The sequence below is a fragment of the Jaculus jaculus genome, chromosome 19 (genome assembly GCF_020740685.1).
Source record: "Jaculus jaculus isolate mJacJac1 chromosome 19, mJacJac1.mat.Y.cur, whole genome shotgun sequence".
Taxonomy (NCBI): Eukaryota; Metazoa; Chordata; class Mammalia; order Rodentia; family Dipodidae; genus Jaculus; species Jaculus jaculus.
This window is the reverse complement of record NC_059120.1, coordinates 55,701,084-55,725,813: the sequence shown is the minus strand read 5'-3', so window position 1 is coordinate 55,725,813 and position 24,730 is coordinate 55,701,084. Positions and strand designations below refer to the sequence as shown.

The 24,730-nt window shown below is 49.8% G+C and overlaps 3 protein-coding genes across 5 annotated transcripts in view; all 3 read left to right on the top strand.

Annotated features, from left to right (window-relative positions):
* Positions 1-4,185, top strand: part of Rorc (RAR related orphan receptor C) — a 39,469-nt gene extending 35,284 nt beyond the window's left edge. Inside the window, exon 11 of the mRNA XM_045138589.1 lies at positions 3,132-4,185. Coding sequence (XP_044994524.1) covers positions 3,132-3,293 — 162 coding nt within the window. The 3' untranslated portion in view covers positions 3,294-4,185. The remainder of the gene's footprint in view (positions 1-3,131) is intronic.
* A 5,030-nt stretch (positions 4,186-9,215) lies between these two features.
* On the top strand, positions 9,216-11,007 carry Lingo4 (leucine rich repeat and Ig domain containing 4). Its single transcript, XM_004667167.2, has one exon. It carries the CDS (start codon positions 9,226-9,228, stop codon positions 11,005-11,007), a length of 1,782 nt encoding a protein of 593 aa, XP_004667224.2. The 5' UTR covers positions 9,216-9,225.
* A 9,581-nt stretch (positions 11,008-20,588) lies between these two features.
* The window catches only part of Tdrkh (tudor and KH domain containing), a 28,732-nt gene continuing 24,590 nt past the window's right edge, over positions 20,589-24,730 (top strand). For 2 of the 3 annotated variants that reach the window (XM_004667166.2, XM_045138409.1), the window contains exon 1: positions 20,589-20,651. The gene's annotated coding sequence lies outside the window, so the exon portion shown is untranslated. Of the gene's footprint in view, positions 20,652-20,776; positions 20,892-24,730 lie in introns of those variants that run through there. The other variant, XM_045138411.1, reaches the window with a different exon arrangement.

Sequence of the window (24,730 nt, the reverse complement as noted above, 5' to 3'; positions counted from 1 at the left end):
AGAACAAGGCTGTGGAGACACAAGGGTGTTTTTGTTTAATTATTTGAGAGCAACAGAGGGAGAGAAAGAGGCAGATAGAGCGAGAGAGGGAGAATGGGCGCGCCAGGGCCTCCAGCCACTGCAAACCAACTCCAGACACATGAGCCACCTTGCGCATCTTGCTTATGTGGGTCCTGGAGAATCGAGCCTCGAATCAAGGTCCTTAGGCTTCCCAGGCAAGTACTTAACCGCAAAGCCATCTCTGCAGCCCCACAAGGGTGCTTTTTTTTTTTTTTGAGTGTGTGATGTGATTATGTGTGTGGCTGGGTGAGTGTGGACACATGTATGACATGATGCCATGGGGACATCAGAGGACAACCTTGGATGTCAGCCCTTGCCTTCCACCTTGAGACAGGGTTTGTGGTAGCTTTTTAAGACCACCATAGCATTCCAGGTTCACAGTTTCCCAAAATGTTGTCATGCAACACATAGTTCATCCCTTATTTGGGGGGGATCTCTGGCTACTATGTATGTTTATTTACTAAAAATAGAATTTTGGGGGCTGGAGAGGTAGCTTGGTGGTTAAAGTGCTTGCCTGCAAAGCCAAAGGACCTCGGTTCAATTCGATTCCCCAGTACCCATGTTAGCCAGATGCACAAGGTGGCATATGCATCTAGAGTTCGTTTGCAGTGGCTGGAGGCCCTGGGGTGCCCATTCTCTCTCTCTCTCTCCCCTTCTTTCTCTCTCTCAAATAAATAATAGAAGTTTTGCCGGGTGTGGTGCGCCTGCCTTTAGTCCCAGCACTGGGGAGGCAGAGGTAGCAAGATCGCCTTGAGTTCGAGGTTACCTTGAGACTACATAGTGAATTGCATATCAGCCTGGGCTACAGTGAGACCCTACCTTGAAAAACAAAAACAAGCAAACAAAAAAAAACCGTTTTGTTCACTGGTCTAACACCAGAGCCCATGATAGCATCATACCTAGATTTTTTGGGGGGGAGGTATAGCATGTATGGTGTGTGTGTGTGTGTTGTGTTGTGTTGTGTACAGGTATGTGTGCATGTGTGCACATGCGTGCAGAGGCAGCTGTCAGGTGTCCTTCTCGATTGCTCTTCTGAGTTACTTACCTGAGACAGCGTCTCTTCCTGAACCTGGAGTTTGCCACGTTTTAGTTTGACCTGCTGACAGGGAAACCCCGCTGATCCTCCTGTCTTCCCCCCACTCAGTGCTGTGACTACAGGCATGTGTGGCTAGGCCTGGCTTTTTATGTGGGTGCTAAGGATTGAACTCAGGTCCTCATGCTTGCAAAAGCAAGCACTTTTATGACCATCTCCCAGCTCTGCCTCATTTAGATTTATAAAGTTTCTCAATGAATTTTTTTTTTTTTTTTTTGAGGTAGAGTCTCACTCTGGTCCAATCTGACCTGTAATTAACTATGTAGTCTCAGGGTGGCCTGAACTCATGGCGATCCTCCTACCTCTGCCTCCTGAGTGCTAGGATTAAAGGTATGTGCCACCATGCCCAGCTAATGAATTCATCTTTATAAAATAAAATATATATATATTTTTCGAGGTATGGTCTTACTGTAGCCTAGGCTGACCTGGAATTCACTCTGTAGTCTCAGGGTGGTCTTGAATTCCCAGCAATCCTCCTACCTCTGCCTCCCAAGTGTTAGGATTAAAGACATGAGCCACCATGCCCGGCCAATTTACAAATTTTTAATGAATGGGTGAAGCTATTGTAGTAATCCAAACAAACTCAAAAGTAGTAGACACAACAAGATAATGAATTCAAGAGAGGTGAAGTAGGGCTGGAGAGATGGCTTAGCAATTAAGACACTTGCCTGCAATGCCTAAGGATCCATGTTTGACTCCCCAGATCCCACATAAGCCAGACACACAAAGTGGCACACGTATCTGGAGTTTAATTACAATGGCTGGAGGCCCTGGTGCAACAATTCTCTCCCTCCCTCTCTCTCGTTTAAAAAAAAAAAAAAGCCAGTCTGTTGTTCTTGCCTCAAAAAGAGAGAGAGAGAGAGAGAGAGAGAGATGAAGTGGTCACCACACTGGCTGCTTTTTTTAAATTTTTTTCCTACTACTGATCAGAGTTAGAGGAAGGAGGCAATGAGCACTATGCAGGAAGTTGCAAGGGGAACATGGCATTTTCAGTCTGTCCCTTGTGCGCTTTCTGTATCTTTTTTTTTTTTTTTTTCTTTGTGGTTTTTCAAGGTAGGGTCTCACTCTAGCCCAGGCTGGCCTAGAATTCACTATGGAGTCTCAGGGCGGCCTCGAACTTGCTGCAATCCTCCTACCTCTGCCTCCCGAGTGCCGGGATTAAAAGTGTGCGCCACCACGCCCGGCATGGCATTTCTGCTCCTTCTTGATTTCCCCCTTTGGTTGAGGGCTGGCAGTCTTTTTAGTTCAAACAAAGACTTATTAAGAGTTCGTGCCAAGTATTATAACAGGAACATAGCATGCAGAGCAAGAAGCAAACAGATGGCCATTCCTTAAGGAGGGTACACGCAGGATGGGTAAACGGGGTACTTATTCTACAAGATGGCAAATACTAGACCAAAGGAAGTCCCCAGCAGTGGGGGTATTCCCAGAGGAGATGGCACTTGAAGGTAAGAATTAACCAAGCAAAGGAGACTCACTGAGGCATTCTAGCTGAAAAGAGTGGCATGGGCAAAGGGCCAGGCAAGCGGCCAGGCAAGCAGGAGCCATCATTCCAGTGGGCCCGTGCTCTGTTGGACGTGGAACCAGTGCTGAGGAGCCAGAAGTGACGTTGAGCTGTACCCAGAAATCATTTCACTTGCCTCACATCAGCCCTCACTTACCTTCAGTTCTTGGTTTGTTTTGCTTGTTTTGTTTCGAGGTAGGGTCTCGCTCTAGCCCCGGCTGACCTGGAATTCACCGTGGAGTCTCAGGATGGCCTCGAACTCACGGCGATCCTCCTACCTCTGCCTCCCGAGTGCTGGGATGAAAGGCCACCACGCCGGGCTTGACTTCAGTTTTCTGAACACATACATACCCATGGAAGTTGGCTGATCCAAAGTGCCAAGTGCATGGCGGGTACTCAGGAGGTTTATGTTGTGTGTGCTTGGGGAAGAGCCCTGCGACACTAACCTTTCTCCCCCCTTTGCCACGTCCCCAGCTGCCACCCAAAGGGAAGCTCCGGAGCCTGTGCAACCAGCACGTGGAGAAGCTGCGGATCTTCCAGCACCTGCACCCTGTCGTGGTCCAAGCTGCTTTCCCTCCGCTCTACAAGGAGCTCTTCAGTACGGAAATCGAGGCCCCTGAGGGGCTGTCCAAGTGACCCGGAGGAGGGCTGTCTTTCCAGTCCCTTCAGCCTGCCAGCCCAACTCCTGGAGCCCTTGCCCTTCGGCCTCTCCCTTCCCTGTGCCCCATGGAGGGTTGTAACTACCTGATGCCTAGAAGCGAACAAACACGGGGGCTAGGTTTCTGCACCCAGGCTGACCTGGCACTGGGGACGGTAGCCAGAAGGTGATGATGGAGAAAAACCTTGCTCTGTTTCATTCATGTCCCCTGCCTTCAACACTGGCTTCTGCGAGGTGTGTGAAGTGGGTAGGACATGAGGACTTCTAGGACAACCAAAGTGCCCTCAAAAAAAGCAAATAAATAAAATAAAGCCGGGCGTGGTGGTGCACGCCTTTCATCCCAGCACTCGGGAGGCAGAGGTAGGAGGATCGCTGTGAGTTCGAGGCCACCCTGAGACTACAGAGTGAATTCCAGGTCAGCCTGGGCTAGAGTGAGACCGCACCTCAAAGAAAAAGAAAGAAAAGAAAAGAAAAAAAGATTCTGGGCGTTTGACATGAAGAGAACTCAAATTCTAGGCTTAGAATCTAAGAACATCATTGAAATACCTCATGTGTCTCCCTATGGGCACTGGCTTGTGGACAGGTCAAGCTCAAGGTCAGAGATGGACAGCGAGAGCCCAGAAGGACCTGTACATACAGAAACCTGGACCCTTAGACTTTCTGCCTTCTCCGTTCAGCAAAGAAGTTGTTATTGGACATCCTGCCCTTTCCCTGGGGTCTAAAAACACTTGGATATGTGGAGGGTAAGGATGGGGTGGGGGGCTAAGGGCAGGATAATTATCTTTTTGTGTGTGGCTTGGGTGTGGTGAGAAGGTACAATGGAGGCCGAGATCATCAAAGACAAAATACAATTAGAATGCAAACATCTTAGATGCACTTTAAGAAGTTGACCTTGGTAGCTAGCACATCTGACCAGGGACACTCATCCACATATAGGTGAAAATGCCAACACAGCCTACAATATTGCAGTTACATAGGTGTGTTTCGCCTGACATGATCCCCTCCTTGAGGCCACAAACTCAGAGAAGCCTGAGGCCCTTAAGAAAGTGTCCCACTGGTGGCGCACGCGTTTAATCCCAGCACTCGGGAGGCAGAGGTAGGAGAGCAGCCATGAGTTCGAGGCCACCCTGAGACTCCATAGTGAATTCCAGGTCAGCCTAGACTAGAGTAAGCTCCTACCTTGATAAATTAAAAGAAAGAAAGAAAATAATAAAGAGTCCCAGTCTACAAAACTCCAAAACCCTCCACAGTGCTCTGCCCACCCAGTCTTATGCCCGGATGTCCATCCCAGTTCTACTTGTCTTCTGTCACGAGAGCCACCCCCTCCTCCACCAAGAGACGCGAAGGATCTTGCTCAGCCAGAAAGCCAAGGGCAGACCCTGAGATGATGCCCTTGGCCTTGACCTCTTGCCCTGCTCCCTCTATAAGAAAGGGAGGCAGAGCCGGGCGTGGTGGCGCTCACCTTTAGTCCCAGCACTCGGGAGGCAGAGGTAGGTGGATCGCCATGAGTTCGAGGCCAGCCTGAGACTACATAGTTAATTCCAGGTCAGCCTGGGCTAGAGCGAGACCCTACCTCGAAAAATCAAAAAATAGAATCCGGAAGCCAGGTGTGGTGCCGCACGCCTTTAATCCCAGCCTGAGACTACTTAGTGGAGAATTCCAGGTCAGCCTGAGCTAGAGTGAGACCCTACCTCAAAAAATAAAATAAAAGATAGGAAGGCAGTATCATTCCCTTGTGGGCAACTTGAGCGCCACCAGCTCCAGCATGAGGAGCCCAGGAAGGTGGCAGGGACTTGACTCTGCCCTGTGATCTTGCTCCAGAACTTCTCTCTGCTGAATGAGAAATTGTGGACCCACCGAGGAGGGCTAAGCACCCCATGACAGGGAAAGGGGATTGCTTTTCCTCTCAAGGGAGGGGCTTAGCTAAGTAATCCTAAACTCCAGTTTGTGCCATTCTTTGTAAAATTATTTTAAAGGCTAGAAGTAATGTCATTGTGTGTGTGTTGGGTGGAGGGACCTTTTCTTGTTGTTGTTTCTCAAGGTAGAGTTTCACTGTAGCCCAGGCTGATCCCTGGAATTCATTATGTAGTCTCAGGGTGGCCTTGAACTCACAACGATCCTCCTACCTCTGCATCCCTAGTGCTGGGATTAAAGGCATGTGCCACCATGGAGGGACCCTTGGATGTGACTGTTGATACTTTTTTTTTTTTTAACATATTTTATTTATCTGAGAGAGAAAGGGAGAGGGAGAGAAGAAGAGGCAGATAGAGAGAGAGAGAGAGAGAATGGGTGTGCCAGGGCCTCCAACCACTGCAAACAAACTCCAGAGGCATGTGCCACCTTGTACATCTGGCTTACCTAGGTATTGGGGAATCGATCCTGTGTTCTTAGGCTTCACAGGGAAGCACCTTAACCACTATGCAATCTCTCCAGCCTCCAGCTGTTGATATTCTTGCTCTGAAGTCTTGCTCCTGAGTTGAGTAAGCAATCCATTGATTTTATAAGAATCCTAGTCCCTCTGAGTCCCTCCCCCCCACCCCCAGGCTGAGCAGTCCCTAAGGGAGACCTGTGAACTGACCCTCAGATTCTTGCCCTGGAGGGAGCATCAAACTAAGCTGGCGGGGCCGGGGTGTGTGTGGGGGGGAATATTGTGGATTGACAACTTTCCCCACAAATGGCACCTATGGAGCCGTAGAGGTGGCACAGAATTGCCCTGCATTTGAGAGAGCAAAGGATGCTGCTGGGGAAGGTGGCTGGTCCCCAGGAGCAGTGGGCAGGTCAGAAGGACTCTTTCAAGCCCCCCGCAGGCCCTTCCCCAGCCCACAGCCTTGCTGCTTCGCTTCCCCATCCTGCTCAGACGCACTGGCAGCAGCCTTCCCCGGTCGCTTTATTTATTTATTTTGCGCCAACAGGGTTGCTGCAGATTCATTCTTGTCTGGTTTTAAAAGCGAGGAAAAAAAAAAAAGAAAGAAAGAAAGAAAGAAAGAAACAAATGCTTCCTGGCTCTCCGCTCTCTCGTCTTGGCAGCAGCGGCTGGCCGCAGCGGCGGCGGCAGCAGCCCGCTGGCTCTGCGCACGCTGCCGGGGAGGGAGGGTGCACAGGGGAGGTACCCGGGCGCCAGGGGCAGCTCGAGTGGGACAGACCGCGGCCCTGGACAGATGCAGTGCCCCACTTGATGCCACCCTCCAGCTTCTCTGGTAAGTGCCGCCAACCCTCCGTGCGGGGAAGTGTCGGCTGCCCTTTCCCGGAGCGTTCTCGGAGATAAGGCCACACTAGTGTGCCTGTCCGTGAAAGGGGGTTTGCTGCCCGCCCACCTCCCGCCATCCATTCATCCTGGCCTCACCCAACTCCGAAAGGAAACTGAACTGTCCCAGGCGTCCCTGGTGGAAGGATCCAGGACTTCATCCCTCTGACAAGGGTTGTACCCCTGTCACGGTTATTCCAGAAATCTCTCTCCCAGGAGCCCCCTACCCATGCAGGCCCCCATGCCTCAACTCGGTGCGTGTTTAAACGGTTTTGTGCATGTGTGTTTCTGGACTACCACTTAAGAGGACAGAAGAAAACTACCTGTTCCCAAGGGGGGAGGGGTGACGCCCTAGACCCCAACCCCACTGAAGGGGGTAAAAGGTTTTGTGACACCTCTCTCTTCTTGCAAAGTGGCCAGAAGCTGGTCCTCCAGCTGCGGGGGAGAGTAACAGAAGTCTGTGATTAAATTAGCCACCTTATAAACCGAGAGACCTGAGCCCCCAGCTCTCCCCAGCCCCTGGCCCGGCTTGCTCAGGAATAGGAAGAAGCTCGTGGGCACAGGAAGGAGGGCAGCCGGGCGACATGCTCCAGTGCACTTGTGCTGGGCGCAGAGCAGGAGGGAGGGCGGGAGCCGCAGCGGTGGCGAGGATGAATGAAGAGCTAGCTGTCAGGGGGACGCCAGGGACTCTGAGGTTGCCAGAAATACCTGTTAGGCCAGGACCGGGAAGGACTCAGCAGCCTCTGCCCTTTGCCACTCTTTCTCTCCTCCCCCAAGTCACTTCAGGAGTGTCCTGCATCCCTCACCCTCTACTCTTGTGAGGGATTTGGGCTGGGGAAGATGACTGAGGACTGGACTCCTTTAGTTTAGTTTCTCAACTGCTACAGTCCTCTGAAGCAGCTGGGGGACAGGCTCCAGGATGGTCCTCCCGCAGGAGAATGAATGTGAAGGAAGGGGAAGTCATGCCATCCTCTAAACTGCCTCCCCTGTGCCCCGTCTGGAAGGAAGTGTGCCACGTAGCAGAATGCTAACCCGTAGGGCCCAGAAAGCCTGAAGCCCCAGCGCCCGGAGTTGATAGGACCCAAGACCACCATGCCTCCTCCGGGATCCTCAGTCTGCTCTTGCTGCTAACCCTCTCTTGCCAACTCTAGGACCCCACCCCTTTCTTCTGAGGTCTCTATTGTATTGGCAGGACAAGGAAAAGGGCCCAACACTAAAGAGCTCTCCATCTCTGCCACCTTATCCAGCCTGCAGTGGTCACCAGAGCCACCACCCTGATCTTACCCAGCCCCCGGGTATCCAGACAACCACTTTGTATAGCCCAGGTGTTCCTTGTGTGAGCCAAGGGCTTTCCTTCTCCCGACCCATGGCGTCTGCTTAGATGCCAGCTTTCCTGCCTGGCCCATGTCTGCCTGGATCACAGGCCACTCCTGTGTCTTCTCGGGCAGCTCTAGCCAAAGTGGGGCAGGAACTCTCCCTCAGATGCACCCAAAACACCAGAAAGGAAGAGATCTAGTAGAGGTCCAAGACGAAGAACCCCCCCCCAAGAACCAGAACTGAAAAGTTGGGTACCTTTTGGATTGTTCCCACACCCCAACCCTATCTGTAAAGGAAGATGTGCCACCCTTGAGGCTCTTGTAAAGGATGCCCAATCTCTCCCATCAAGGGCTCCTCTACCCTGCTCCATGGCTAATGTACAGCTATCACCCACACAGGCATTTTGTTGATTTTTTTTTTTTTTTTTGGTGGTGGGTGAGGGGCTGCTGGTCCAAGGTTCAGGCCCTGGGCCAGGCTGGAGGAGGGCAGAGGTGAGGGTCTGCATGTTCCCTAACCTCAGATGACTTAGGCAATGTGAGGACCTCTCTCCACTCAGCCAAGGGTGAGAGCGCCCTGAGCCTTAGGCAGAGCTGTGGGCACAACATATGGGAAAACAAGAATGGGGCGCGAGGGGCTGGAGAGATGGCTCAGTGGCTCAAGTGCTTTCCTGTGAAGCATAAGGACCCAGGTTTGATTCTCCAGGTCCCACGTAAACCAGATGCACATGGTGGCACATGCATCTGGAGTTCATTTGTAGTGGCTAGAGGCCCTGGCATGCCCATTCTCTCTTTTTCTCTCTCTGTCCCTCTCTCTAATAAAAATAAATACATAAAATAAATCAGAAAAAAATTAAAATAAAAGAATGGGACAAGAGGAACAAAGCAGAGATTGAGGAGAGAAGATAGCAGAGAAATAAGACCTGAGGTATTTTTGGCACACACACACACACACACACACACACACACACACACACACGCTTTACAGGATGACTCATAATAACTTCTCTGCTATACTGTCCCATTGACTTAAACCTTCCACCTCAGAAACCAGCTTGCCTGCAGTTCCATAAGAGGTAGACACATGACCATTTCACCAGGTCTGAGAGGGAAAGGAAAGGAGAGATTTTCCCCAGGAGGAGCCCTAGGAAACCCCAGGGAGGTGGTGAAGCAGATGTCTTCCTGAGTCTGTGCCCCAACTTGCCAGTAACGCCAAAAACAAAACATAAAAATTGAAGCATAGAAAACTTTCTCTCCCCTCTAAGGAGGGCCCGGGGGAGGCCCAGGACCCCCGCCATCTGAAGTTGCTTTTCAAAGAGGGCCCGTGTCATCATCTGTTCCAGGACTCGGGGGATGGACACAAGCCCAGCGCCACAGCAGGCCCGGCCCCCGTGGCCCGCACTCCTCTGCCTGCTCCTCGTGTCCACAGGGGGCAGCGGGAGCTGTCCGGCCGTGTGTGACTGCACCTCCCAGCCCCGGGCAGTCCTCTGTGACCACCGGAGACTGGAGGCTGTCCCCGGGGGGCTTCCGCTGGACACAGAGCTCCTGGACCTGAGTGGGAACCGCCTGTGGGGACTTCAAAGAGGCATGCTCTCGCGACTGGGCCTGCTCCGGGAACTGGACCTCAGCCACAACCAGCTCTCCACCCTTGAGCCTGGTGCCTTCCATGGCCTACAGAGTCTGCTCACCCTGAGGTTACAGGGCAATCGGCTCCGAATTGTGGGGCCGGGGGTCTTCTCAGGCCTGTCTTCCCTCACACTGCTGGACCTCCGCCTCAACCAGATTGTGCTGTTCCTAGATGGAGCCTTTGGGGAGCTAGGCAGCCTCCAGCGGCTGGAGGTTGGGGACAATCACCTGGTGTTCGTAGCTCCGGGGGCCTTCGCAGGCCTGACCAAACTAAGCGCGCTCTCCTTGGAGCGCTGCAATCTCAGCACGGTGCCTGGCCCAGCCCTCGCCCAGCTCCCAGCGCTGGCGGCACTCAGGCTTCGAGACCTGGACATTGAGAGATTACCGCCTGGGGCCCTGCGGGGTCTGGGGCAGCTAAGGGAGCTGGAGATCCACCACTGGCCATCTCTGGAGGTTCTGGAGCCTGGGAGCCTGGCCGGGCTCAATCTGAGCAGCCTGGCCATCACACGCTGCAACCTGAGCTCCGTGCCCTTGCAAGCACTGCACCACCTGAACTTCCTCCGAGTCCTGGATCTATCCCAGAATCCCATCTCGGCCATCCCAGCCCGAGGGCTCAGCCCCCTGGTGAGGCTCCAGGAGCTCCGGCTGTCAGGGGCCTGCCTCACCTCCATCGCTGCCCACGCCTTCCATGGCTTGACTGCCTTCCACCTGCTGGATGTGGCAGACAACGCTCTTCAGACGCTAGAGGAGACAGCCTTCCACTCTCCAGACAAACTGGTCACCCTGAGGCTGTCCGGCAACCCCCTGACCTGTGACTGCCGTCTCCTTTGGCTGCTCCGGCTCCGCCGCCGCCTGGACTTTGGCACATCCCCTCCGGCCTGCGCTGGACCCCAGCATGTCCAGGGGAAGAGCCTAAGGGAGTTTTCAGACATCCTGCCTCCGGGACATTTCACTTGCAAACCAGCCCTGATCCGAAAGTCAGGGCCCCGATGGGTCATTGCTGAGGAGGGGGGACAGGCTGTTTTCTCTTGCTCTGGAGATGGAGACCCAGCCCCAACTGTGTCCTGGATGCGGCCTCGGGGGGCGTGGCTGGGCAGGGCTGGCAGAGTAAGGGTCTTGGAGGATGGGACGTTGGAGATCCGCTCAGTGCAGCTGCGGGACAGAGGGGCCTACGTCTGCGTAGTCAGCAATGTCGCTGGGAATGACTCCCTGAGGACCTGGTTAGAAGTAATCCAGGTAGACCCACCAAATGGCACTCTCTTGGACTCCAACATCACCATGCCCGGGATCCCGGGGCCTTTCTTTCTGGACAGCAGGGGTGTGGCTATGGTGCTGGCCGTGGGCTTCCTCCCCTTCCTCACCTCGGTGACCCTCTGCTTTGGCCTGATTGCCCTCTGGAGCAAGAGCAAGGGCCGGGTCAAGCACCACGTGGCTTTTGAATTCGTGGCACCTCGGCCCTCTGGGGATAAGAACTCTGGGGGCAACAGGGTCACTGCCAAGCTATTCTGACATTTCCTTCCATACTGGAGACCCAGCAGAGCCCACTTTAGCCCAACGGAACCAAGGCCATTGCAACGACAGCCTCACCCCAAGAAGCACACACCTTGCAGTGTGAGCAGCCCGTGATGCCTCCTGATAGAGGAGCCGCTGCCCTGAGCTTTTCTAGTCTGAGGACAGCATTGTCATCTCTTCTCTGGGGCCCAGAGGGCTGCAGAGACAGACTCGGTAATTGGCGCAGCCCTCCCTTCGCAGCTCACCCCCAAGCAGGATACATGGCCAAGGCTCCAGTCTGCTAATCACTAGGCTTCCTCTGCAAACTTCTATGCTTTAATAGCTAGCACCAGTTGCCAAACACAGCAGTGAGATTATTTCTGAAGTGGGGCCGGAAAATGCCACTGGCTCCTTGGAATCGGCTCCTCATCCAGGCGTTCTCCCATGCATGTTGAGTGTAGGCCGGAGGTGAGGGGAGAGCTAACATCCTGGCATTCTGTGCGCACGACCCTCCACTGCTTTTCACACCGTCTCAGCATTAAACCTGCTGCCAAAGGCCAACATGGTTGCAGCCAGAACAAAACACCATCTCTGGGAATCTCTTTGTGCTTTTTTTTTTTAAAGCAAGGTCTCACTCAGCCCAGGCTGACTTGGAACTTACTCAACAGTCCAGGCGGACCTGGAACTCATGGCAATCCTCCTACCTCAGCCTCCCCAGTGCTGGGATTGAAAGTTAGGAACTTTCTTTACTTCAGGTCATTTCTCCCTGCTCTTTCCCTCTGGCTGGATCGTGTGTCCCAATAGCTAATAGTCTTCAACTAGCCTAGCCTGACACACAGGGGAAGGAGGCCTACCGGGCCTGGGGAGATCGGCGGTCCTAGTTTCTTTTAGCCTCCACCCACTCTGCCTCCTCTGCTGTCCCTCACCTTCCAGCACACCCCTGTGCCAAAGCCCCCGCCTAGGAAACCCAGTGCCTTCGCTCCTCCACCTCCTTAGCCATTCCAGTGTTGCAGATCCCTAGTGCACTGGGGGAGTCGGGGGGAACTCCTAGAAAATGACTAGCAAACACAAGAACTTGCAGCTTCAAGCGGGGGGGAGGACCCAGAATGTAGCAGGGTCTAAGCTGGGCCGAACAAGAGAAGGTGGCTTAGCCAGCCACAGCACAGCGCAGCCCCGGGAAAGAGGACCGCGAGGGACCGCCCGTGTCACCCTCCTGCAGCGCCGCCGCCGGCTGCATCTAGTGCGGGCCCCAGTGGGAAGCTGCCCCTGGAGAAATGTCACCTCCGTGGGGAGGTAGGAGGAGAGCTGGAACTGCTGACTACCACAGAGTGGCTTCAAACAAAGGACAGAGCAGAACCAGAGATGCTGGGAGCTCTAGACGGGCACAGCATGGCATCAGAAGGTGGGGGAGGGCGGGGCGGGAGAGGACAGGAGGAGGGACTGACAAGTACAGTCACACGGCCTCACGGGGAGCCTCTCTGTCTCGACTGCAGCATCTGCCCGGTGTCCTTAGTTTCCCTCCTCCTGCCAGAGTCCCTGCCTGTCCCACAGCACACCATCTGCCTCTGAGCTCTCTCTGGCTGCTGCCTGCTGCCCTTGCTGTAAGGGGACCACTCATTACAAGAGTCCCAGTTTCAGCTGTCCCTGACAGGTGAATGAGAGCAGCTGATGTCACTGGGCGGGCAAAGCTGGACTTGGGGCAGGCAGACTCTTGAGCGGGGCACAGGTGAATATGAGAATCCAGCTGGCGGCCACTGCGCCTCACTGTAGCAGCCCTCTGCAATGCAGATAAGGACACACAGCAGACCTGCTGCAGAGAAGTCTCTGGGAAGCCCCGGGGAACAAGGAACAGCGGGGCGTCTCCCCAGAGAGATGCCGCTGCCCAAAGTCTCAAGGCCAGAGATACAACAGGAAGAGAAGTCCAGTCACATAGGGAGCTCTATGGTGGTGAATTGAGCTGGGCATAGTTGTAAGAATCCTGGCATTTAGGAGGTGGGAGCACAAGAATCACAGGGTCACCCTTAGCTGCATCATCAGTTTGAAGCCAGCCTAGGCAACATGATACTGTCCGGAAAATTTTTTCTACTAGCCACATTTAAAAAAATAAAAATTAGCCAGGTGTGGTGGTGTGAGCCTTTAATCCCAGCACTTGGGAGGCAGAGGTAGGAGGATGGCCATGAGTTCGAGGCCACCCTGAGACTACACAGTGAATTTCAGGTTAGCCTGCGACACACTGAGACCCTACCTCGAAACACCAAAAAAAAAAATTAAAATTAAGCATGTATAATTTTAATACTATATTTTATTTAACCCAAATGCACTCAAATTATCATTTCAAGGTCACCAACATAAAAATCAGTAGTAAAATATTTCACATTAGTTTTTCATACTGTCTTTGAAATATAGTATATACTTGTTGCACATCTCAATTCAGTTATTAAAACTGCCATCAGAAATACCTGTATTTAACTTTCATAAAATTTATTCAAAGGTAGCCAGGTGTGTAGTGGCGCACACCTTTAATCCCAGCACTTGGGAGGCAGAGGTAGGAGAATCACTGTGAGTTCAAAGCCAGCCTGAGACTACATAGTGAATTCCAATTCAGCTTGGGGCTAGAGTAAGACCCTACCTCAAAACATAAAAAGGGGCTGGGCGTGGTGGCGCATGCCTTTAATCCCAGCACTTGGGAGGCAGAGGTAGGAGGATCGCCATGAGTTTGAGGCCACCCTGAGACTCCATAGTAAATTCCAGGTCCGCCTGGGCTAGAGTGAGACCCTCCCTCGAAAAACCAAAATAAAAATAAATAAATAAAGAGGGATGGAGGAATGGCTTAGCAGTTAAGGCACCTGCCTGCAAAGCCAAAGGACTCAAGTATGATTCCAGGACCCATGTAAGCCAGATGCACAAGGTGGTGCATGTGTCTGGAGTTTGTTTGCAGCAGCTGGAGGGCCAGGTGTGCCCATTCTCTCTCTCTCTAATGAATAAATAAAAATATTTCTAAAGTGATTTAAAAATTATTCAAAGGTGGCACATGCCTGTAATACCAGCACTCAGGAGGCAGAGGCAGGAGGATCAGGAGTTTAAGGCTATGCTCCAATACATAGTGAGTTCAAGGCCAGCCTGGGTTACATAAGAGCCTGTCTCAACAACAGCAAAACAACAGCAGATTCACATAGCAAACTTAAGATTTTTCTGGTCACTGAACCAAGAGTAAGTTTCCATTCCTCAGCTCCACCATCACCTTCACTAGTGCTCCGTCGTACTTGTGGCAAGCAGCCTGGACAGTGTCGCTCCAGATATTAAGACTCTGGGCAAGGGCTGGAGAGATGGCTTAGCGGTTAAGTGCTTGTCTGTGAAGCCTAAGGACCCTGGTTCGAGGCTCGATTCCCCAGAACCCACATTAGCCAGATGCACAAGGAGGCACACATGTCTGGAGCTCAGTTGCAGTGACTGGAGGCCCTGGCGCACCCATTCTCTCTCTCTGTCTGTCTCTCTCTCTCTCTCTCTCTTTCTCTCTCTCTCTCTCTCTGTGTGTGTGTGTGTGTGTGTGTGTGTCACTCTCAACTAAATAAATAAAAATGAACAAATTTTTTAAAAATTATTTTAAAAAAGACTCTGGGCAAAGGCTAGGGTCTCTTCAGTAAGTCAAGTCTTCCCCGAGAAACCCAGTCACATCTCAGATGCCTGTGGGTTACTCTCCATTACCACATCCACTCTCTTTACATACCTCCCCCAGGAAACCTTGAAAGAGCAAAGCCTATGACTGTAACAAGGTCACTGGGATGGCCGCAGCTCATCTGGTAACTGTGTGGGAAGGGTGCTGTCAGCTCAGGTATGACAGACAGCACAACTGCTGCTAGTGAGTCAGTGAGTGTGTAAATGCAACTGGGAGTAAGAGTGTGGTGTATAAGCCGGGCGTGGTGGCACAGGCCTTTAATCCCAGCACTTGGGAGGCACAGGTAGGTGGAACACCTTGAGTTCAAGGCCACCCTAAGACTACATAGTGAGTTCCAGGTCGGCCTGGACTAGGGTGATACCCGACTTCAAAACAACAACAACAACAAAAAAAAAGTGTGAGTGTGTGTGTGCATGTTTACTACAAAGTTTGTGGGGTGTATCCACATGCAAGGATGTGATGGCTCTGTGTTACACATGGGTTCCATCCAAAGGAGGCTCTGCAGAGGGTGAGACAGTGTTAACAGGGAGAAAAAAACATTTATAGAGGGTCTGTTCTCTATACCAGTGTTTTATGTGTGATAAGTTTTTTGCTGTTTTTTCAAGGTAGGGTCTCTCTCTAACCCAGGCTGACCTGGAATTCACTCTGTGGTTCCAGGCTGGCCTCAAAATCACAGCAATCCTCTTACCTCTGCTTCCCAAGTGCTGGAATAAAGAAAGGTGTACACCACCCTGATTTTAATTTTTTAAAAAAATATTTATTTATGGACTGGAGAGATGGCTTAGCTATTAAGGCACTTGCCTGTGAAGCCCAAGAACTCATGTTCAAGTCTCCAGGTCTCTCATAGTCAGATGCACAGTGACGCAAGCGTGCAATGTCGCACAAGGGCACATGCATCTAGGGCTTGCTGAAGCAGGCTGAAGGTCCTGGCATGCCCATTCTCTCTCTCTCTGCTTCTTTTTGTCTCTCAAAATTATATATATATATATATAATTTAATCATTATATATATTATTACGTTAATCATGTAACACATGCATACATACATATGTATGTACATATATGCATACACACACACACACACACACACACACACACATATATATATATATATATATATATATACATATATATATATATTCTATTATACTCTGTAACTCACTCTCCCAGGACCTGTGAGAAAAGTGACACTTTCAGTCGCACCCACTCCACGCTTACAGGGACTGCAGACCAGTTGTTGAGTCTGACCTCTAATGCACCTGGTTCAGGAAGGTGATTGTTTTTGCTTTCTTTTCCCTCTCTTCTCCCAGTACCATGACGGTCTCAAGGGAGAGGCAGAAAGGAGCAGAAATTCCAGGGATCAGGTAAAGAGAGGGAAATGCCCGCGCCTCCCAGCAAAGAACCATCTCAGGAGGATTTTAAAAATGGAGGTTTCAGCTGGGCGTGGTGGCACACACCTTTAATCCCAGCACTCGAGAGGCAGAGATAGGAGACTACATAGTGAATTCCAGGTCAGCCTCGGCCAGAGTGAGGCCCTACCTGGAAAAAATAAAAAGGAGGTTTCAGGTATCCTAGCTCCTTTTCCAGGTTCTAACCTCTGAAACCTTTTAGAGAAAGGCCACTCAGAAATGCCCAGTATGGTAGAACAATTTGTGAGCTGTCTGACCATTCACTCTGTCCACCTTCTGCTCAACCCTGCTGGAAACCTTCCTGAAATGTCCTACACCCTCCTTCTTCCATTTCATAAGAGCATCCAAGAACCTAAGATGAGAGACTAGACCCAAAGTCCATGGGCACCTTTCAGCACTTCCTATACGTGGTTCCTTTATAAACTGGTTCTCCAATCTCTTTGCTGTGACAGATCCTGTTTCAAGGGATGGAAGCCTTGCACAGCAATGACCCTCAACCTTGCGTCCCACACTCCTCTGAAAGTATGTGGTGCAAGATATGAGTAAAAGGGGCTGAAGAGATGGCTTAGTAGTTAAGGCACTTGCCTGCAAAGCCAAAGGACCCCATGTTCGATTCTCCAGGACCCACATAAGCCAGGTGCACAAGGTGGGGCATGCATCTGGAGTTCATTTGCAGTGGCTGAAGCCCTAGTGTGCCCTCTCTCTCCCCCTCTTTCTCTCTTCCCCCTCCCCCCAAAAAAAGATATGAGTAAAAGTGAGCTGGGTGTGGTGATACACACCCTTAATCCCAGCATTCTGGAGGCAGAGGTAGGAGAATCATGTGCATTCAAGGCCACCCTGGGACTACAGTAAGACACTACCTCGAGAAACCAAAAATAAATAAAAAGATGAGTAAAAGTGTTTGTTCATCATCCAGTCATTCTGAAGCCATCATGGACCCCAAGGAGTGAGGTTTAGAACCCCTGCCTGGGCTGGAGAGATGGCTTAGTGGTGAAGGCGCTTGCCTGCAAAGCCAAAGGACCCAGCCTTTAATCCCAGCACTCAGGAGGCAGAGGTAGGAGGATCACTGTGAGTTCGTGGCCACCCTGAGACTACATAGTGAATTCCAGGTCAGCCTGGGCTAGAGCAAGACTTTACCCTGAAAAACAACACAAAAAAATTGTATACAATATGGCTGAGTATCATAGCAATAATTTGAACAAAGGAAGCCAGGCATAAAGACTGCATACTCTGTCATGCTCTCTTGAAGAGAGACAGGACTAGGAAGGGATCCGTGAGTGGCTTTTGGCCATGTTTCTTGACCTGGTGCTAGTTACACAAAATGTCCTACTTTGGAAAATTCACCAAGATGTTTATTTAATGGGGGCTGGAGAGATGGCTTGGTGGTTCAGGCACTGGCCTGTGAAGCCTAAGGACCCAGGTTTGATTCCCCAGTACCCACATAAGGTAGATGCACAAGGCGGCACATGCATCTGGAGTTTGTTTGCAGTGGCTGGAGGCCCTGGCCCACCATTCTCTCTCTCCCTCCCTCCCCCTCCCCATCTCAAATGAATAAATAAATATTTTTAAAAGATGTATATTTAATGTCTAGGAGTAGTGGCTCATGCCTAGAACCCCAGCACTCAGAAGGCTAAAGCAGAATTTCCTTGAGCTCCAGGCCAGCCTGGGTTATGTATAAGACCTTGTCTCAGACAAACAAAACCTACACTTATTGTTGGTACATTAGATGCACGCCCAGCTTACACAAACTTTTAAAATTGTGCTAAAAACACATAGTATATATCAATTTTTGAAAAGAGGGTGGTAAACTAGGCACAGTGACTCATGGCTTTAATCCCAGCACTCAGGAAGCTGAGGTTGGAGGACAGTTGAGTTCAAGGCCAGCTTGGACTAGAGTTGAGTTCCAGGACGTACTGAGCAGGAGTGAGACCCTGCCTCAAAAAATCCCTCCCCCTCAAAACAAAACAAAACAAAACACAACTGTATGGTATTGGAACATAAGTACAACAAATGATGGAACAAAACAGACTGAGATACATGTAGCAATTAGGTTATTATTAAAGTATATAATTGGATGTAACAAAACAAAACTGAATCTCTACCACACACTCATACCAAAATTAATTCCAAAACAATCAAAACTTTCCATATGCAAAGACACAAAAGAGTCTAGTTAAGGAAAGTTTTAAAAATAATCTTAATGCTTTTCTAAATATGATATGAAATCCACTAGTTATCAAAGATGTAGATAAATTCAACTATGTAAACATTGCACAGTGAAAAAGTCACCATAAATAAAGTAAAAAGACAGAATAAAGTGAGAAAAGGGAAAGTATTTCCAACTTATATACAATGAACAAATATTAAGGAAAGATTCAATAACCAACAAAATATGAATCAAACACGTAAACAGCTTACAAAAATTTTCATTTAAACATATTAATAGATGCACAACTTTACTTACAGAAAAAGAAACAAGAAAACTGCAGTAACATGCCATTTACACTATCAGTTTGTAAAAACTCAAGCTGTGTGATAATATTAAACATTCCTTTTCATACTATGGCTGATGGGAGAGGAAAAAATGAAAACTCCTGTGGAAGGCAGTTTACCAATACGAATTAAAATCCTTTAAAAATATTGCTAGTAGCCAGGCATGGTGGCACATGCCTTTAATCCCAGCACTCGGGAGGTAAGAGGTAGGAGGATTGCCATGAGTTCGAGGCCACCCTGAGAATCCATAGTGAATTCCAGGTCAGCCTGGTCTAGAGTGAGACCCTACCTCGAAAAACCAAAATAAAATAAAATAAAAATATTGCTAGTAGAATGAAAGTTAGAAAAAAATCTTGGTGGGAGGAAGGTTGCAAAACTGCGTATGTCCATGAACCAGGTGTGGTAATTCACACCGATAGTCCAAATTACCACACTCAAGAGAGGCTGAGGCAGGTGGATCACCATGAGTTCAAGGCCAGCCTGATCTATACAGTGAGCTCAGGACAGCCTGGGCTTCACGGGATCCTGTCTCAAAAACAAAGATTGTGTATGCTCAAATGAAAAAAAAAAAAAACTATGCACATTTTTGATCGAGTATTTACATTCCTAAGTATTTACCATACAGCTATATTCATATAAGAACAAACTGAAGCATGTACTTGAAAATGAACTTATATTAAAGGTCTGGTTAAATATATTTTATATATTGATGTCATACTGTAAAACTATGAAGCAGATATGTGCTGCTATGTTAAGATTTCTAGATTATATAAAAGGAAATTACAAAATTCTATGTATAGCATGTTTTAACTGGATAAACACGTATTTATATATGTATGCATGTATGTATGTATTATATGCCACACATATACACGCATGCATGTTAACTATATATCTTGAGAAAAATTCACAAGAAATTGGTTGTACTGACTGCCTCTGACAAGACATTCTCTGTAATCACCTTTTAAAGTCTCTAGAATATGTATACATTTGCTTATTCAAGATGCATATTTAAAGAAAGAAAGAAAGAAAGAAAATCACTAGCGTGTCTGCCCCTGCAGCTACTCCGCAGGCTCCGGCCAGGAGGATCACTTGAGCACAAAGCATCTGAGACCAGCTTCAGCGGCACAGGGCGGCCCTGTCCCTTCCAAAACTAAACCACAGAAACAGAAAAACCCACCCAGAGGCAGCTAACGAAGACGCGGAACGTTTGCAGCGCGCTCCTCACGTGCCAGGCGTTGGAAGCAGCGAGCGGAGGAGGCTCTCCCCCGGGGTGGACGGGGAGGGGTGGGGACCAGGAGCGACGTCGTCTGCGGGGCGCCTGGGCGCAGGGGATGCGGGGGCGCGTCCTCGAGGCTGCGCGGGTCCAACCGTTCCCAACGTCCAGAAACGGCCCCACCGGACCGCACCGGGCCCCTGCGAGGTCGAGCGGGCGCCTGGGCGGGCCGAGGACCGAAGCCCCGCGGGGCTCCCTTGCAGCCACCTCCACACCCGCGTCCCCTTCTCCAGATGACGGTCGGCCGCGTCTCCGGAGAGCCCCGGTCACGGTTGGGATACGTATGGAAGGATGCTCGCAGGGAGAAACGCGTGGCGGGGCGCCGCCCATCACGTAAGCCGCTCCCCCAGGGGGTCCTCGGGGCTGTGGAACGACCACTGGCCTTGACAAAGACCCTCACCTGGTGGGAACCGCCACACGCAGGAGGGACAGCTGGCCTCGCATCCTCGCCTCCCCGCCCTCCCCGCAAGGATCCAAGCGGACGTCTCCTCCGCCAATTGGCTTAGAGATGGGACGGCGAGGCTGCTGATTGGCTGCTTAATTCCCAGCAGGTGAATCTCGGTTAACTCTCGGCGCCCTACCCCGCCCCGCCCCGCGCTGATGGAATTTCATCCGGGTGATTGGACTCCACCAGCACGACTCCGCGTGAAGATTGGTTGCCGGTGGAGAGGGGCGATTGGTCGGCCCTGGAGCCTGGACGTTGATTGGCCCGGGCGCTCTGTGGGGTGGGCGGGCCAATGGCTTGGGCGGAGAGGCCTTTGGCTGAGGTGCGAGGCGAAGCGCGGGCGACGCCGGTCTCGAGAGGAGTGGTAAAGGCGGCTCGGGACGAAGTCTGGGGGAGACGGGGCGGCCAGGCCGGGCTGTGGGCAGCTGGGAGGCAGGCTGAGGAGGGAAAGGACGTGCTGGACCCGTGGGGGGGTGCGTGAAGGGCCAGGGCGGGTCCGAGCCCGGGCTGCGGAGGCTCCGCACCTAGTAGGAGCTCGTAACCGCGTCTGAAGAAAATGGTGGAGCCCTGTGGTCGGGGCAGAAGGGGGATTTGCCCCAACCAGGTTTGCACACTACGTCCTGTTCTTTTCTTTTTTTCCGAGGTAGGGTCTCGCTTTCGCCCAGGCTGACCTGGAATTCACTATGTAGCATCAGGCTGGCCTCGAACTCACAGCGATCCTCCTACCTCTGCCTCCCGAGTGCTGGGATTGAAGGTGTGAACCACCACTCCCAGCTTTTGTTTTTCACTTTTTTCCCCCTATTTTTAAAAATATTTATTTGTTTGAGAAGGGGAGAGAGGGAAAAAAAGGGGGGAGGGTAGATAGAATGGGCGGTCCAGGGCCTCTAGTCACTGTAAACGAACTCCAGAGGCATCCGCTGCCTTGTGCATGTATGTGATGTGGGTACTGGAGAATCAAATCTGGGTTCTTAGGCTTCACAGGCAAGCACCTTAAACGTTAAGCCATCTTCCCAGCCCTCTTCATTCTGTTCGGTGGTGGTTTGTCTTTGTTCATGTAGTCTACCTAGGTTGGCCTCAAACACTTGTCCTGCCAAGAATGACTAAATTCCTGATCTTCCTGCTTCTACCTCCTTAGTGCTGGGATTATAGGCATGTGACACCACACTGTCCGCATTATCTACTATCCTGGCTGGTGTGTGTTTTTTTCAAAAAAAAAAAACTTTTGAAGACAAAGAGGCAGAGAGAATGGGCGCGCCAGGGCCTCCAGGCACTGCAAAGGAACTCCAGATGCATGCTCCCCCTTGTGCATCTGGCTTACATGGGACCTGGGAAATCAAGCCTCGATCCAGCGTCCTTAGGCTTCACAGGCAAGCGCTTAACCGCTAAGCCATCTCTTCAGCCACCTGGTTTGGTTTTGACTAATTTGACTTCATCAGCTCAACCTGGGAAGTACATTACCTGAAGAGTAGTTCTGACATTTAGCTTTTGGTTCAAATGGAGGCCAGTCAACAAATTTGTCCTTGTCACCAGCTTTCTTCCTGTGATATACACTCTATCACAAAATTATCAACATTTCCTGATATACCATCTAACAAGTGTCCTATTCAGAAACTTGATAACCAACTCTTGGGGTCTCCCTCTGCCTTTGCTAAATCAATTTCCTAGGTCCTGTGTACTCATGTTACTTACTCAAACTTTCTACTTCTCTCTTGAGTATATGGTCACCTGCTAGTCTTTGCACCCTCTGTTGCTGCTTATGATAGTTTCAGAACTGAAAAACTATTAGTGTTTTGGGCCTAAAAGAAAAGATGTGACAATGATTGACTTTCTTAACAGTTAATTTCCTTTGCAAACTTAAGTTTGCAGAAATGATGAATCCATACCCTAATGTCAGGATCTCCAGTTGTAACATTAATGGGACAAAATAATCTCTGTGGTCCCTCCCAGTTCTAATTTGGTTTTTTGTTTAATTATTTGAGGTGTGGGGGGTCGTTCAAGGTAGGGTCTTGCTCTAGCCCAGGCTGACCTGGAATTCACTATGTAGTCTCATGGTGGCCTTAAGCTCAAGGCATTCCTTCTACCTCAACCTCCTGAGGTATGCACCATCACACCTGGCTTAAAACTTTTTTAAAAGATATTTTATTTGTGAGAGAGAAAGGGAAAATGAGAATGGGTATACTGGCCACTGCAAACAAACTACAGGCACATGCACCACCTTGTGCATCTGGCTTTATGTGAGTACTGGGGAATCGAACCCAAGTTCTTGGTCTTTGCAGGTGAGCACTTTAACCACTGAGCCATCTCTCCAACCCCCAAGAGAATCTTTTTTTTTTTTTTTTCTTTTTTGAGGTAGGGACTCTAGCCCAGGCTGACCTGGAATTCACTATGGAGTCTCAGGGTGGCCTTGAACTCACAGTGATCCTCCTCCCTGTACCTCCCAAGTGCTGGGATTAAAGGCATGTGCCACCACACCCATCTTTTTTTATATAAATATATTTTATTTATTTGCAAGCAGAGAGAGAGAAAATTGGTGCACCAGGACCTCTAGCTGCTGCAAACAAGCTCCTGACACATGTACCACTTTCTGGCTTTATGTGGGTACTGGGGAATCAAACCCTGGCAGGTTTTGCAAGCAAGTATCACCTTAACTGCTGAGCTCTCTGTCTAGCCCTTAAAATATTTTTTTATTTACAAACAGAGAAAACGTGTTCAGGGTCTCCTGCAGCTGCAAACAAACCAGATATATGTGCCACTTTGTGCATCTGGGTTTCTGTGGGTACTGGAAATCAAACCCAGGACTTTAGGCTTTGCAAGTGAGTGCCTTGACCCTATTTCTAAAATTCTGTGCTCCATAACATGAATTATGAGCCAGAAAGGTGGTGTAAACAAGCATAAATGTACATAGGGCCGGGCATGGTGGCACATGCCTTTAATCCCAGCCCTCAGGAGACAGCCTGAGTGAGAGTGAGACCCTACTTTGGAAAAAAAACATACATATGTATATGTATATATATTAATAAATTTTTGAAATACTTTTATTTATTTGCAAGCAGAGAGAGAATAGGAGTGTCAGGGCCTCCAGCTGCGGTAAATGAACTCTAGATGTGTGTGCCACATTGTGCACCTGGCTTTAGGTAAGTACTAGGGATTTGAACCCGAGTCATTAGGCTTTGCAGGCAGGCACCTTAACCACTGAACAATATCTCCAACCAGCTATGTCTTGACTGTTGTTTCCAGAGCTGAGTTCATATTGCCCCCCCCCTTTTTTTAAGGGTCTCAGTCTAGCTCAGGCTGACCTGGAATTCACCATGTAATCTCAGGGTGGCCTTGAACTCACGGCAATCCCCTTGCCCCTGCCTCTCCAGTGCTAGGATTAAAGGTGTGCACTACCACACCTGGCTACTCATTAAATACTCAGTATTTACTGATTTGAGTAAATTGCCAGAGGATCAATGAGCTGTATCTTGACATAATTTTCAAGTACTCCATAGTTAAGAAACCTTTTTAAGTTTTAATTCCTCTGTGCTATTACATTGACCAAGAATTTATATTGTTTTTGCCTGGCCATGTAATTTGTTTGCTGTTTTCACTTTTCTGTTAGACCAACCATATCAGAGTAGAAATTATTCTTCCTCTTTCTGTTTCCAGCATATTCTACCTATAACAAAGTACTAGCAAATTTTTTTTCCCCCCAGGTAGGGTCCCACTCTAGACCAGGCTGACCAGAAATTCAGTGTGTGGTCCCAGGCTGGCTTTGAATTCACTGCAATCCTCCTACCTCTGCCTCCCAAATGCTGGGATTAAAGGTGTGTGTCACCATACTCAGCAGTATTATCAGATTCTAATGGAGGTCCATTAATAATGAAGACAAGCTATGCACATTAAAGACCACATGAGAAAGTATATGAAGTGACCAGGATCTAAAAGACATGTAAAATAATTTAGGGTAGTAAAGTAGCAGTTTGAGAGTTAATGTATTCAAAATTATTCAAACAGGGCTGGAGCGATGGCTTAGCGGTTAAGCACTTGCCTGTGATGCCTAAGGACCCACATTAGCCAGATGCACAAGGGGGCGCACGCGTCTGGAGTTCGTTTGAAGTGGCTGGAGGCTCTGGTGCGCCCATTCTCGCTCTCTCTATCTCTGTCTGCCTCTTTCTCTCTCTGTCGCTCTCAAATAAATAAATAAAAAAAATTTTTTAAAAAGAAAAAATTATTCAAGCAGCCTCCTTTATACAAACAAATGTTTCCTTCCTTTTCTCATACATACAAAGATACTTACATAATGCCATACAAACTTTTGTGAAAGACTTCATTTGCTGGCTATTGAAAAACAGAAGCTGGGGGCTGGGAAAGTGGTTCAGCCGTTAAGGCATTTGCCTGCAAAGCCTAAGGACCCTGGTTTCATTCCCCAGGAAACATGTCAGCCAGATACACAAAGGGTGC

Coding starts and splice junctions, on each gene's coding strand:
- Lingo4 (XM_004667167.2), top strand. CDS start 9,226: ATGGACACAAGCCCAGCGCCACAGCAGGCCCGGCCCCCGTGGCCCGCA.